General features: G+C 66.6%; 1 protein-coding gene across 7 annotated transcripts in view; it reads right to left on the bottom strand.

Annotated features, from left to right (window-relative positions):
* MCF2L (MCF.2 cell line derived transforming sequence like) overlaps nt 1–14208 on the bottom strand; it is an 89931-nt gene that overhangs the window by 1772 nt on the left and 73951 nt on the right. For 2 of the 7 annotated variants that reach the window (XM_040267466.1, XM_040267468.1), the window contains exons 15-31: nt 13773–13846; nt 12467–12533; nt 11857–11972; nt 10734–10803; nt 9631–9723; nt 9286–9378; nt 8727–8852; nt 7563–7784; nt 7390–7482; nt 6531–6609; nt 6327–6393; nt 5455–5573; nt 4947–5039; nt 3974–4048; nt 1612–1733; nt 457–569; nt 288–391 (exon numbers count right to left, since the gene is read on the bottom strand). In XM_040267466.1, coding sequence (XP_040123400.1) covers nt 288–391; nt 457–569; nt 1612–1733; nt 3974–4048; nt 4947–5039; nt 5455–5573; nt 6327–6393; nt 6531–6609; nt 7390–7482; nt 7563–7784; nt 8727–8852; nt 9286–9378; nt 9631–9723; nt 10734–10803; nt 11857–11972; nt 12467–12533; nt 13773–13846 — 1726 coding nt within the window. Of the gene's footprint in view, nt 1–287; nt 392–456; nt 570–1611; nt 1734–3973; nt 4049–4946; nt 5040–5157; nt 5305–5454; nt 5574–6326; nt 6394–6530; nt 6610–7389; nt 7483–7562; nt 7785–8726; nt 8853–9285; nt 9379–9630; nt 9724–10733; nt 10804–11856; nt 11973–12466; nt 12534–13772; nt 13847–14208 lie in introns of those variants that run through there. The other 5 variants (XM_040267470.1, XM_040267472.1, XM_040267467.1 and 2 more) reach the window with 4 other exon arrangements.

Below are 14208 nucleotides of genomic sequence, written 5' to 3'. Positions count from 1 at the left end.
ACGGGGGTCGGGGGGCACTCACGGGGGTGGGGGGTGTGCTCACGGCGGGGGGGGAGCATTCACGGGGCTGGGGGCGCTCACACGACTGGGGGGCACTTAAAGGAGTGGGGGTGCTCACAGGGGTGGGGGCGCTCACAGGGGTGGGGGCGCTCACGGGGGTCGGGGGGCACTCACGGGGCTGGGGGCACTCATGGGGCTGGAGGGCGCTCAGGGGGCACTCATAGGGTCGGGGGGTGCTCATGGGGCTGGGGGGTGCTCACGGGGGTGGGGTGGGGTGCAGGGCTCACCTGGGCTGCTCAGGCACCCCACGGGGCCACGCTGGCAGAGGAGTGCAGACAGGCTGCGGGCGGGCACCCAGCCCTCGGCGCCGGAGCTCAGGCTCCGCACGAACCTGCAAGGGGCTGGGTGAGGGCGCGTCCAGGTGCGGGCGAGGGGCGCGTGGGGCAGGGGTCTTACCAGAGGCCCTCGTCTCCCTCCTGTACCAGCTCCACCTCGTCCCCGCTTCTCAGGGCCAGAGCGTCGGGGACCCCCTGCTCATCCAGCCTGGCGACGGTGTACCTCCCGGGGACCTGGGGAGGCACGGCAGGGCAATCCCATGCACCGCAGCCCTCAGCTGGGGGGGGGGGCCTCGCGCGGACCCCTGAAAGCCAACCCGGCCCGCCCTGGCCCTCTGGGCCCCTGCGCCCGCCACACCAGCGCCTGGTCGCCGTGGCCCTGCTGCCCCCGCCTGGGCCACACCTGTGGGCATGGAACAAGCTCGGCCAGGGGCTCGTGTTTCACCCGTGAGAGGGGGCTCCTGTCCCCCGTCTGCGTTCAGAGCCCGGCGACCAGCGCCTCACACACCAGGTGCTCAGCACCTCTGTGGATGGAGCTGCCGAGCAGTGTGGACTCGAGGCGGGGAGGCTATCCTGCGGGAGCGCAGGGGCTCCAGCCTCGTGTGACGAGCTGTGCAGGGGTCGCACCACCTGGCGTGGGAGCGGGCAGAGCTGGGCCAGGGGCCCTCGTCCTCATGGGGGCCAACACCGTCCTCCCTGGACAAGCCGCCCAGCCCTGCCCTGGCCCAGGGCAGCACCTCCCACCCTCTGGCCACCCCAAGAGCACGAGGCACCCCTTCCAGGCTTGCCCGCCTGCTGAGGTTCCCCCGCTGACCCCCGGGGTCCTGGCCGGCTCCGCTCACCCTTAGGCCTCCTCGGGAAGGGCCGCCCGGCCACCTGAGACGCACCCTGCTTTCCCCACCCATGTGCGTCTACCCCCTCCTTCTCTGGGGTGCTCTGCGAGCTGCAAACAGCTGGTATGAACTAGGGCAGCAGCCAGCGGCAGCCAATAACTGCTGTGCGTCCTGACTCTGATAGCTTATGCTTCCCTGGGGGCTCATGCTAAAGCAGAACTTTGTCTGGAAGGCAAGTTCACACCTCGGACAGTGCGATTCTCTTAAATGCTGGGGTGGAGACGCACGCGCAGTGTTAGCAAAGCTCCCCTGCAGGGCAGACCGGGCAGGCGTGTGCCCTGGGCCAGGCTTATGTGAACTAACAGGGGGCAGGCACGGCCCCGGGGCCCTGACCCCCCGAGGGTGCAGCGGGGAGCGCTTGGCCAGGTGAGAGCCCAGGTTACCAGCTTCCCGGGGCCCACTCTGCCGTCCTCCTCCGCGTCCGAGGAGTTGACGGGCTCCTCGGTGCTGGACCAGCCGTCATTATCCTCAGGCGTCTCTGACGGGTGGGACGTTTTGCTCCAGCCTAGAGAGGGACAGGCCCCGGTGAGAATCCCCTCAAGGTCTGCCGCCAAGGGAAGGCCCTTGCCGTGACCACCGGCAAGCACAGCACCCCTAACCCAGCGGCAGGCGGGGGCCGGGAGGAGGCCTGGGCACCCTGGCTGGGGAGGACGAAGGGAGTAGCTGGGAGGCCACCGGAAGACGCTTCTTCGGGGCTTTGCAAACCACGCGAATGCTCCTCGGCGAGCGTTTCCCGGCCCTGCGTCCCCAGGGGCAGCCACCGCATGCACGACCCATGGGCCTGGTGGCTGGGGGCCGCGTGGGGAGCAGGACCTTCGAGTTTACAGCCACAGACCCCCCTCCCTGCCCGCCGGGGCACGCCCGCAGCCGCCCAGCGCGGGAAGCGCAGAGGGACACTGGGCTTGGTCAGCAGGGGCCCTGGCGCTGGGCAGCTGGCCGTAAATGTCTGCTCTCCCCGCCCAGCACCGACGGGGAGGCTCCCGGCCAAACGGAAGCAGGCGGAAGATGGCGCCTCTGCGCAGAGCGCCGGCCCCAGAACACGGGCGCCCGCAAACCCGGCTGGGGCCACGGGGGTGGGCACTGCCCTTCGAACACGCCCGGCTGCCCGAGGCCTCTGAGGGACCCTCTGAACCAGGCGAGGTGGTCCCTGTGTCCACACTGGCGGGAGCAAGGGGGAAATGCTGGGCCCACAGCCGTGCAGGAGCTGGGGGCTCGGAGGAGGACATCGGACCAAGACGACCGTGAGTCTGGTCACCTGTCGTCCCTGTGAAACAGCCCCTGGTGTCGGCTCTGGAGAAAGAGGGGGCTGATGAAGCTCCAGGAGCAGATGCTTGGTGTTGGCAAGAGTGGAAGCCAAGAACACCTCACTGTGCCCTGATATGCACTGAAGTGACTCACCACAGGGGAGGAGGGGGAGCAGGGGGGAGGGGGGGAGAGAAGGGGAGGGGGGAGGGGAGGAGGTGAAGGAGGTGGGAGGGGGAGGAAAGAAGGGTGAGGGGAGGATGGGGAGCAGGCGGGAGGAGAAGGGGGAGGGGGAGGAAAAAAGGGGGAGGGGAGGAGGAAATGGAGGGGGGAGGGGCAGGCGGAGAGGAGGGGCTGGAGGAGAAGATGGGGTGGGGAGGGGAAGAAGTGGGCGGGGGAAGAGAAGATGGAGCACGGGGGAGGGGGAGGGGGGAGAGGAGATGGAGGGGAGGGGACGGGAGGGGGAGGGGAGGGGACAGGGCAGGAGGGGCCGGGGCTGGCAGCGCTGGGCTTGCTCCAGGCTCTAACACCTCTCTGTGGACGCGAGGTCACCTCACTGTCTCACAGGTGAGCAGGGGCGCTCAGAGCTGACACCATGCAGAGGCCTGCACAGAGTGTCAGCGTCTGAGCTGCACGGGGCAGGGCCCCGGAGCAGGAGTCGCAGAGCAGGGAGGCACCCCAGACACCCCTGGTCTTAAGGAGGAACCCAAAGGGCCTGCAGCAGCCTCTCCCAGGAGCCCTGCGGGAGGCGGCTCCTTTCTCCAGAGCCCCCGCGGCAGGGCTGAGTGTGCAGGGCTGGCCTCGGGCTGTCCTGCCTGGGTCGCAGGAGGGCGTGGCCCGGGTCCCTGGGGCACAGATTGTCCTTGGAGGCTGGGGAGGGCCCCGAGTGGTCTGAGCATGGCGTAGGGTCCAGCCACACCCCTGAGGGACTGTCATGCCGTCTGGGAAACGCAGGGCAAATCGCACAGTGGAACCCTCTCTGGGAACCTCAGGCTCTCAATCTGGGCCGGGGGTCTTGGGGTCTCCTGGGCAGTGGCGGCGACGGAGGCCAAGGCCTGAGCTTCAGTGCGGACCCAACCCACCGAGTCTGCACAGCGGGAGCCCCCAAGAGACTAGTGGTGAGAGGGTTTCGCCGGCCGCTGTCCCCGGAAGCCAACAGCGAGGCAGGTCGGGCCTGGGGCGCAGAGCCCCGCAGCCCCACAGCCTCTGCGGAGACAGCCCTGCCCGTCTCAGACGCCAGCCAGCATCCCCAGCCGCTGCCTGCCGCTTGGCGAGCAGCTCTGTGGCGCTGGGCATGGCTAGCCTGAGGCCCGGCACCCAGAAGCCAGACGTCACCAGGGCTGTCACGGGGGCGTCAGCTTTTGAACAAAACACTGCCTCTGCCCCTGGCTGGGAGGGACCTACTTGGCCGGGCGGCTCAGATGACAGGTGAGGGTGAGACAAGGTCCCTAATCGGATGGGGAGGCAGGCGTCAGGCCTTGTCCAGAAGGTGAGCCACTCTACCTCGTAACCCAAAAGGCGTGGGGTCACTCTTTACTTGGTGTCGCTTAGCTTTTTTGTCGGGACTGGTGGGAGAAGCTGCAGAGAGGCGAGAGGCAGAGAGAACAGGAGAGCGTGAGGCGCGGCGGCCGAGCGCGCGGGCGGTGACACAGAGCACGAGCTGCAATGAGGCCCGCGGCCAGAGCTGCCTTCCGGGGACTCCGAGCCGAGCTGGTGGGCGGAGGGACCCAGGGGGGCGCCTTCCGGGGACTACCCAGGGGTGCAAGGGGAGCCCCGGGGGAGGGTGGTGTCTGTGTCCTGGGCCCCGCGTGCCGCAAGCACAGTGCACGTGCTCTGCAAACCCAGCGAACGTGAGGACCAGGATGTATCCATCTTTTCATTTGAGGCCAATTTAAAATGATTTTGTCAATTGGAAAGAAAAAAAAAAAACCTCCAAGTTTCGGGGCCCATGAAAAGACCTCCAGTCTTTTAGTGTCTGGCGGGGAGCCCTCTAACGACCCTCCCTGCAGCTTCTGCGCCTGTTTCTCCTGTACATGCGCTGCCTGGGCGCCCCCGCGGGCTTTGAGACCTCCCTCCAGACGCTCTGAACCAGCCTGCGCGTTCCAACCACCCAGAGGGAAGGGAAAGCCTCGTGGTCTGGCAGGCCGGGGCCTGACAGGCAAAGGCGGGAGAGGATGGGCTTGCGGGAGGAGCTGGGCCAGAAGGCAAAGGACACTCGGGCTCCCAAGACGGGCCTCCATCAGAAGCGCGGGCTTCCTCCTTCCCGAAGACAAGGCCCTGAAAAGAGCTCTGGCCGCATGGATGACAGACACACGAGCATCGGGGACAGAGAGCGACGGGGGGAGTATGCTCCCTGGTGACAAAGGAGGCAGACGCCCTCCCGAGACGCCCACACTGATGAGCATGGCACCGCGGGTGATGGCGGGCAACCAGGGCGCGAGCCGCCCTGAGGCCGTGGGCTGGCGAGCGCCTTTACCTTTCTGGGCTTTGAGAGCAGCAAAGCTCTGCAGGGTGAAGCGCTTTTTAGAAAGGGCAGAGCTTTCTGAGGTGGAGCTAGTGACCGCGTCATCTGCGGGGAGAGAGGGTGGTGCGGAGGGTGCTGGGCGGCCACACCCGGGTCCCCCCAGGCCCCATGCTTGCCACGGACCTGCCCGGGGCCACGGGGGGTGCCTACGCTGTGCCTGCTGCAGGCACCCACACCCTTCCCAGTGCTCCGGGCTCAGCCCAGCACACACCTTCACCCTTCTCGGGGGCCCCAGAACTCGGGGCTCAGCCCAGCACCCACCTTTGTCCTTCTCGGGGACCTGGCGCTCCGGGCTCAGCCCAGCACCCACCTTCGCCTTTCTTGGGGGGCCCGGTGCTCCGGGCTCAGCCCAGCACCCACCTTGGCCCTTCTCGGGGGACCCGGAACTCGGGGCTCAGCCCAGCACCCACCTTGGCCCTTCTCGTGGAACCCGGAACTCGGGGCTCAGCCCAGCACCCACCTTGGCCCTTCTCGTGGGCCCTCGGCAGTGGCGTCGGGCCCCCGTATCCCTCCAGGCTCAGCGGGTCCGTTTTTCTGTCTTCTAACTTTTTGACGTTTCTTGTGCTTGATTTCGAGGGACTGATGACGTCAGACGCATGGAAAAAGGAAGAGAACGCTGCTGTTAGCATTCACAGGGCCCTGAGGGTGGGGAGGGGACGACCCTGAGCTCCTCCCCAGCGCTTGGGCCACGCACTTCCCAACTCTGGGTGCAGCCAGGGGCACACCCACCTCCACAGCTGCTAAGTAAGAGAGTTTTGTTGTTTTTTTTTCCTCCCCCAGGGTATGCTTTCTCCTTTAAAGCTATTGTTCTGTGGTTTATTCGTTTAGACTATGTCCTATTCCATAGACGATTAGATGTGGCTTACATAAGAAACATTAAAAAAACAAATAGCGGATGGATGAAGCAACGGAGAATAAATGAGGGCAAAAGACATTTAACAAGGCCAGAGTGAAATGAGCCCCTCGTCCCCGTCTGCCCGTGAGCCATGGGCCCCACAGCTGAGTCAGCGTGCTCCTAGAACCTGGCCACCCGGGGCGCTGCCATCTCTGACACACGCGTGCGGGGCTGCTCTTGGGACAGCCGCCCACCCTGCGCTGATCATGATGGGATTTCCGCCCCCTCCCCAGGAGAAAACAGGGACACAGGGACAGGCCTCTGCCTGACGCTGGGGCCAGAGACACAGGCCTTGACACTGACTTGCTGGGACTGACCAGCAGCGTGTGAGCCCGGGACACACGCCCTGGCCCTGGGCAGTGGGCTTGGGGACCAGGAGACACGGTGGCGTGGGTTGGCTGGCTCCCACTGGGAACCCTGCACGTGGCGAGCCTTACCTGGTGCCTGCCGGTGTGGGCAGGGGCAGGCTCTGGGACTGCTCGAGGGCACGGTGCTGGCTGGCCTCTGTGGGGAGAGGGGCCCGGAGCGGTCAGGACCCGGAGCCGCGCGCCCTCCCTTCCAGGAGCCTGGAGGGCCAAGGGTTGGGGCTGCTTCGAGGGACCAAACGTGCCCCGGGGGCAGCCCAGGGAACAGGCCCTCACCTCTGCATGCCTGCAGCTGGCTGGTCAGCACCTTCCGGATCTCGCTCACCCAGGCGGCCTTGATTTCAGGAGTGGGTGCCTGCGTCCGAGCAGACCAGGGGTGAGTGCGTGCCCACCACGACGCGCGCCACGTATCCCTCTGCCGGTGCCCGGGACCCGTGGGAACCCTCGGGTGAGGGCGTGCTGACTGCCGGGCCCACTCCCTGCGGCTTGGACTCTGACCCAGCAGGAACCCTCAGGAGTGGGTGCGCGGACCACCAGGCCTGAGGGCCATGCGGGTGGGCGCTGGACTATGAGGACCCCAGGCTCGGGGAGAGCTGGGCGCTGGCTGAGGCCGCCCCCCCCAACAGCTCTGCGGGCCCTCGGCTGGCCAAGCTGGCTGGTATGTTGTGAGCTGTGACCAGGTCGCGGGGCCTCCTCGCTGCCCTGGGGCCACATCCCCCAGGGTCGCCAGGGCCCAGACCAGCAAGGGCGTCACTACCGCGGCGGGCAATGTGGCAAGGCGCCTCCTGGGCTGAGCCGCTCTCTCGGGGTCTCTGCCAGATGCGTGGACACCCCGACAGCTACACCTCCTCCCACCCCCACTGCGAGGTGAAGACACGCTTCCCGCACGCGCCGCCCCGCCGTCCTGGCACGCAGGAGCCTGCTGCCCTGCCTCCAGAGCCCCTCTGCCCTGCGGGGACCCTGCTCCCCGTCAGGGCTCAGCTCCATCACGGACAGCCCAGGGCAGCCCCACACGAACGGGGCAGGGGGGTGGGCCGGCCTCTGGGAGATAAAACCTCAGAGAGTCCTAGACAGCGGCCCTCGGCCGAAACCGCTCACGGGCACCCGCGTGGGCCGAGCAGACCCCGGGGCCCACCTGGATAATGTACACCTCCTCCCGGGCGTTGTACCAGATCTCGAACTTCTTGGCGTCTCCTTTCACGTTCTCCGTGATGCCCACGGCCGTCATCTGTGAGGGCAGAGCAGGTGGGTGGGCCTCTGGTGGGGGGGCCCTCCCCGGAAGGCGGGTGCCCGGCCCGGGGCACTCACGTTCAGGGACTGCTTGTAGCTGTAGGAGGGCGCCTTCTCGTAGCCCTCGCCGTTCTCCTCCCGCCGCTTGCAGAAGAGCACGGCCTTCTCGTGCAGGAACAGGTGGCGCTGCATGGGCTTGAAGCGGGCCAGGTCCTTCACCTTGGCGTGGCCCCTCTTGTGGTCGGTCCACACGCTGAAGGAGCCCTGCATGAGGAGCCTCCCGAGGTCGCCCAGGTTCCCCTGGAGGGGCGGAAGGGGGCGCGGTGAACGCCAGCGGGGCCTGGGGCCTCCGATGCAGCGAAGCAGAAGCCCGTCTGGGAGCCGGGCTGCGGCCCGTGGGGCCCAACCGCCAACACTGGGGAGAGTCAAGGGTAGTGGGAAGGTCAGGGGTCGCAGGGGGTCCGCGGGGACGAACAGGGGATGTTTGGGGCAGGGAACTGCTCCGTGGGACGCTATCACGGTGGACGCTGGTCACCCACTTGGCCGAACTCAGAGCGTGACCCCGATGTGCGCTGTGGACCCTGGGTGAAGGGTCAGTGGGCCCGTCGGGTGACGGGCGCCGACTGCGACGGGAGGGGGCGCTGTGGGGGCCGCCGTGCACGGGGGGAGGGGGAGGCCTGTGTGCTCCCTCCCGTTTCACCGTGAACCCAGAACTGCTCCAAAAAGAAAGTCGATTAAAGAGAAAAGCAAAGAGAGCAGGAGTGCTGAAGGCGTTTACAAAGCGGAGAGGAACCAGGGAGCGGCCTGAGCGCACAGCGGGCGGCATCCCGCAGTCAGGCGCTGCCTCTGCGAGAAGGGGAGGGCCGCGGGGTGGGGCCCGAGCCCTGCCGCGCTGAGACGCGGCCCCGGGGGGCGGGGGAACGTCCTGGGCTCCCACCTGCGGGTGAGCCGCCTGCAGGGACGCGCCCTGGGGGGGGAACGTCCTGGGCTCCCACCTGCGGGTGAGCCGCCTGCAGGGACGCGCCCTGGCGGGGAAGGTCCTGGGCTCCCACCTGCGGGTGAGCCGCCTGCAGGGACGCGCCCTGGCGGGGAAGGTCCTGGGCTCCCACCTGCGGGTGAGCCGCCTGCAGGGCGGCCGCGCACGGGATTCTGGGTGACCTGCGTGCAGGCCGCGCCCCGCCCCCCCCCCCCCCCCCGGGTGGGCCCCCCCCCCCTAGGCCGGCAGGGTGGGCGGAGCCTCACCTCGTAGCCGGTGATGGCGATGAGGTGCATGGAGTCGTTCACGGCCTTGAGGATGCCCAGGATGGAGCTCAGGGCCTCCTGCAGGTCCTCGGCGCCCTCGCAGCTCTTGCTGTATTTCAGCATCTCCTAGGGGGGTGCGGGGGCGGGTCACTGCCCGTCTGGACACTGGGCCCCACCCCTGCCGGGAGAGCGGCTGGGACGCCCTGGGACAAGGATGTGTCTCCCGTGCGGCCGTCGCTGGTGGGGCAAGACCGATGTGCCCTGGGGCACGCACCCCCCGCCTAGGCGCAGGGTTGGGGGAATGCTCTGCCTGCCTGTGTCCTCAGCCCCGACTACGACTTCGGGTAGCGCACGGGAGGCTCTCACAAAGGCATGTGGGGAGCCAGGGCCCCGCAGACATGGGAGGAAAGTGTCCAGAGACCACGGAGCTCAGGGATGGACTGGGGTGACTGCCACTGTGTGCTATGCGGCTGGGAGGGTGGCCAGACCAGAGCCAGGCTCCAGGGAGAGGGCATCGGGCCAGGAGGGTGGGGGCTCCCGGGGATGCCCAGCCTCTCACTTTGAGCAGCAGCTGGTACTTGGTGATCCTCTGGACCGGCTTCAGCAGGTAGGAGTCCAGGCTCAGCTTGTGGTCCAGCTTCTTCTGGCACTCCTGCACCCGCCACACCCCTTAGACGGCTGCCGCCCTCCCCCGAAGCCTCACCCCGTGGAGGACCGTCCCCACCACACCCCTCAGACGGCTGCCGCCCTCCCGTGGAGGACCGTCCCCACCACACCCCTCAGACAGCTGTCGCCCTCCCCTAAGCCTCAGCCCATGGAGGACCATCCCCACCATACTCCTTAGACGGCTGCCGCCCTCCCTGAGCCTCGGCCTTTGGGGACCGCCCACACAGCCGGGACACACCTGGAAGAAAGGGCATTCGGAGCACTGCCTCCACAGGCTCTCGGAGCGCGGCTTGTTCTGACAGTACTTCTCGTAGATCTGGAACTCCTCCATCTGCCAGGGAGCGGGGCCGCGTCACAGGGGTCACGGAGCCCACCGCCGAGTCACAGCCCTCCAGGTGGGGACGCCGGGCTCCCTGGGCCGGCCCAACTCCAGGGCCACCCCCCCCACCCCCCCGCCTCAGATGCCACGGCTGTGGCGGGTCAGCCAGGTAACAGCCGCCCAGAAGCTCCGTCTCAGGGCTGCCCTAGTCCTGGCGCCTCTCTTAGAAACATTCGGTCCGTGTGGCCATCTTTGGCCTCAGGCAACAGCCAGACAGACACAGGACCGGCACAGACTTTGTGAAGGACTCAGCTGCCCGTGCGCGGGGCTCGGGATGGCCGGCGGGCTGATGAACGGTAACTGCCGCCCCCACTGAGGCCCGCGTTCCACAGGTCGGGGGCGCGGCCTGAGCACCCGCACTGCCCCTCGGTCCCCAGGAGGGGCCGATGCTGGCGACACCCCCCACCCCGGTTCTCAGCACCGGGAGGTGCACCAGACCGCACGCAGCGCAAACGGGGTTCCTCTGCCTCCTCTGCCCTTGGTGCCGGCTCCTGCTTGATGTCTGCATGCTGCTGGGTCAGGGTCACCAGGGACGGCACCCTGCACCCCATCCTCCTGCTCCCAGAGTCTGTGCACGGCGCCCAGCCCACTGATGGTCCCGCGTCTGTGACTGATACCTCAGAGCACGTGTGACCGCCCAGGGTCAGCTGGTGCTCGAGGGACCAGCAGGGAACTAACACCGGCCAGGACAGTCGGCACGCCACACTCGCACTCAGAACTCAGGTGCCCTGCGATGCTGCCGGCTCTCAAAGCTAAGGTCCTAGTTTTCTCTCTTTTTTGAGCTAGTTACTGGGCTTTAGGGAAACTGTGCTCTTTCGGCCCTAACGAAAAGCATCACAGCGTCTCAGCCAAACTGGAAACATCCGTCCCCGTAATCTCGGTTGGCCAGATGGGGACTGTGGCTTTAAGGAGCAACTTCCAGGCGTCAGGCCTGCAGAAAGACACATCTGAGAAGCACGCACCCGCTCCAGAAAGCACCTGCCAACCAGCTCCGGACAGTCCGTGTAGTTCTCCAGCTCCCTCAGGAATATCCTAGATGAAGAAGTGTGTGCCAGGTCACGGAACACCGCCAGAATACGACGGCAGCGTCACCTGGTATTAGACATTCTTTTCCAGACGGCTGTCCCGAATCTGGATGGTGCCCAAGACCGAGCGGGGATGCGCCGCCTGACTTCGGGGCCTGCAGCCCACTCCTGTCCCTCCCAGGGTCCCGACTGGGCCGAACGCTCAAGGACATGCAGCTGTGGCCCTATGGGGACGCCTTGTTTCTGGAGAACACGGACACGGACCAAGGGGCCGCAGCAGCAGACAGGGCCTCTAGAGGCCCAGCAGCCCAAGTGCTCAGTGGGTTTTCTGCTCTGGTCCTGAGGGCAGGACCCTCCACCCTGCAGTGCTGACCCTGAGCCTGAGGTTGAGTTTTCGTCTGGGTTTCCGACTCCCATCCATCTATCGGATAAATCCTGGCACGGAGGGCGGCTGAGAGCCAGGGCCGAGGATGCGGAAGGACCAGAGGGCCCAGGCCCCCTGCTTACCCTAACCTCTCAGTGCTTCCTTTACAAGCTGCGGGTGACGGAGGCTACGGACGGGGCAAAAGCACGTGGTCAGACATAAGTCCCAGTGCCCCTGGCATCCAGGGAGATGGGGCTGGATCCCAGGGCACGGGCCTGTCTGTGGGCAGGCTGGAGGGACCCATGCACGGCGGCCTTCCTCCGGACCACAGGCTTCTGCCCCCATCTGATTCCCTCTGCATCCGCTATTCATCTTCCCACGAGCCCGAGACCGCTGAGGGTCGGCAGCCCCAGAAGGACTGCCCGCATCTCCTCGAAGCCACGCAGAGGCCACTGGCACCTGCACGAGGCGGGGATGGGCAGGAAGGAGAGTGCGCCGTGGGCATCGCTTACGGGAACGGGCCTGGCCCTGTGGGCGCGCGGCCCCTTTGTAGCTCCCTGCTGCTCAGGGTCTGCCCTGGGCTCGTCCCACCCGAGCCTGCTGCCCGTCTGCTTATCCCCCTTGACGGGAGGAGAGGCTCTCCCCCAGCAAAGCTCCGGCAGGCGGGGCCTCCAGCAACCCAAGGGAAGGCCCAACCTGTTATGAAAGTGGTAAATTTCTTCCATGTTTCCAAACAGGACGTCCTTCTTGTTCTGAAGGCCAGTTGAGATGAGATGAGTCATTAAAGGGTTGTCCATCTCTGCGGCGTAGCCCTGCAGAGGAGACAGCGGTCAGCGTGGGAGGCGGGTTCCACAATGCCACCAGGCGGGGAAGTGACGCTGCTCAGGTTAAAGAATCAAATCTACTTGAATTCATTCAGGACGGACAAGCACAGAAATGTGAGTGAATTACAAGCAGGGTCAGTTACTTAATTGTGTGTGTGTGGGGGGAGGGCCTCCATCTATTTCTTCACCTTTCAACCTTTCTAAACACAGGCACATCTCCTACGAAGGGAACAAAGCTTACACGTGCGTTCTGATGGATTATCTCTGGGCCTGCACCCTCGAGACCACAGCCCAGACCCTGGGGCTGAGCGTCCCCGCACCCAGAAGCCCCTCCACCGTCCCTAGGCAGTAGCCTCTCCCTCTTCCTGCAAACATGTCCCAGTGCAGCTGTGCCTGCGCCCACGCGCCCTGGTCCCGAGGATGGACCGCCGACGGGCTTCCAGCTCCCCGTCGGGGACGTTGTGGGAGGAGACCACCCTCACCTCCAGGACGCACAGCAGCTCCTCCACGTAGACCCGCTCTGTGTCCAGAAGCTCCTTCATCACGTGCCTGTGGGCAGGTGCGCTCTCATGCACGAGCTGCTTCCCACCGCCTCCCAGCTACCACAGGCCGCCTCCAAAGGAGCCCCGACTTCCAGACCACACACAGTTCCAAGTCCCCGACCCCCAGGCCTCCCCACTCCCAGGCCACAGTTCCAAGTCCCCTGCCCAGACCCCTCCCAGGAGAACACCCTGCTCCACGGCCCCCCAGCCTCCCACAAGAAGTGGGCCTGCATGACCTCTGGGGCCCTGCTATGTGCCATGAGGTTAGAGACGCCCAGGAGGGCACGGGCTGGCAAACGGGCAGGCCAGACCTCGCGTTGTGGACCAGGATCACCTTTTAACTGCCTATGACCAAGATTCCCATTTTTAAACAGAAAACAGAGCTGGGGTTGGGACCATGAGCAAATGACAGCTAGCCTGTCGCCAGGCCCTGTGGGGTTCTAAGTGCCCATCCTCCACACAGGGTGGCAAGGGGCGTGGAGCAAAAGGCTCAGGCTCTCTGGCCACCGGGGGCACAGGGTAGTGTGGACTGGCGAGGAGGCTGTCCCCGTGGACGGAGAGAGGCATGGAGCCTGGGTCATTTCTCTGAGTGGACAGGAGTGCGGAGGGCAGTTGTAGGGGCAGGGGTGGGGGGTCTGTGGGAGAGTGACCACCAGCAGAGGAGGCACGTGGGCAGGGCCTTCCTGTGAAGTCCAGAGTCTAGTGCCCAAGGGCATGTCTGTGCAAGGACAGGTGCCATCCTGGCAGGGGAGGCAGTGTGTGGGGCGAAGGGGCTATGGGCTAAGCAGACCCTCCACAGAGTGAGGGGGGGCAGGAAGAGATGGTGAGGGGGGCCAAGAAAGACGAGTGACTCCGAGCACCCAGTGGGGCCGGAGTCAGGAAAGGCTGCGGGCAGGGCTGGCGGGGGTGGGCCCGAGGCTGGCCCTGCACATGTGGCCTGAGAGTCAGGGCCGTGCCCCCGAGTCGTGTCTCCTGGGCTCAGGGAGGGAGAATGCAGCTGCTTCAAGCCCCAGGGCCACCAGCCGGGTGGGGGCAAACGTGGCCTTCCTGAGGAACACGTAGAGAGACACCAGCACCCGCCAAGTGACCCTCGAGGTCAGCTCTGCTCTGAGCTGCTCCTCCCAGGGGCGGGAGTCCAGCCACCTCTGCTCCCCGGTGTGCAGACCCTCTCGGGGGCGGGGTGTGGGGGCTGAGATCCGGGTGGGCCGCGCTCCCCCTCGGAGTGGCCAGGGAGGCAGCCACCCACCTCCGCAGGACGGCCAGGCTCTCCTCGTCCCCGGTGGAGCCGCCACGGCCCTGCCGGCCCTCGCTCACCTCACTCTGCGAAGAGATAAGCCGGCCAAGCAGCGCACTTTCAGAGACAGAAGGTGAGGCCTAAGGCCCGGCTCCAGAGCCTGACCCCCTGGTCCCTCTGGGGAGGACAGGAGGCCCCATGGGTGGAGCAGGGGGGGAGAGGGCCCGGGGAAGGCGGGGAAGTCAGGGTGGGGCCGGGTAGTGAGGGGGCGGGGTCAGGAGTGAGGGGCGGGGCTGGGGGCAGGGGGCGGGGTCAGGAGGGCCTGGCGGGAAGAGGGCGGGGGAGTGAGGGGGCGGGGCTGAGGAGTTAGGGAGCAGGGCAGGGAGAACGAGAGAGCAGGGCAGGAGGGCCTGGAGGGGAGAGAGCCGGGGAGGCGGGGGTGTGAGGG

The sequence above is a fragment of the Oryx dammah genome, unplaced genomic scaffold (assembly GCF_014754425.2).
Source record: "Oryx dammah isolate SB20612 unplaced genomic scaffold, SCBI_Odam_1.1 HiC_scaffold_24, whole genome shotgun sequence".
NCBI classification, from domain to species: Eukaryota; Metazoa; Chordata; class Mammalia; order Artiodactyla; family Bovidae; genus Oryx; species Oryx dammah.
This window is presented reverse-complemented; position numbering and strand designations above follow the sequence as displayed.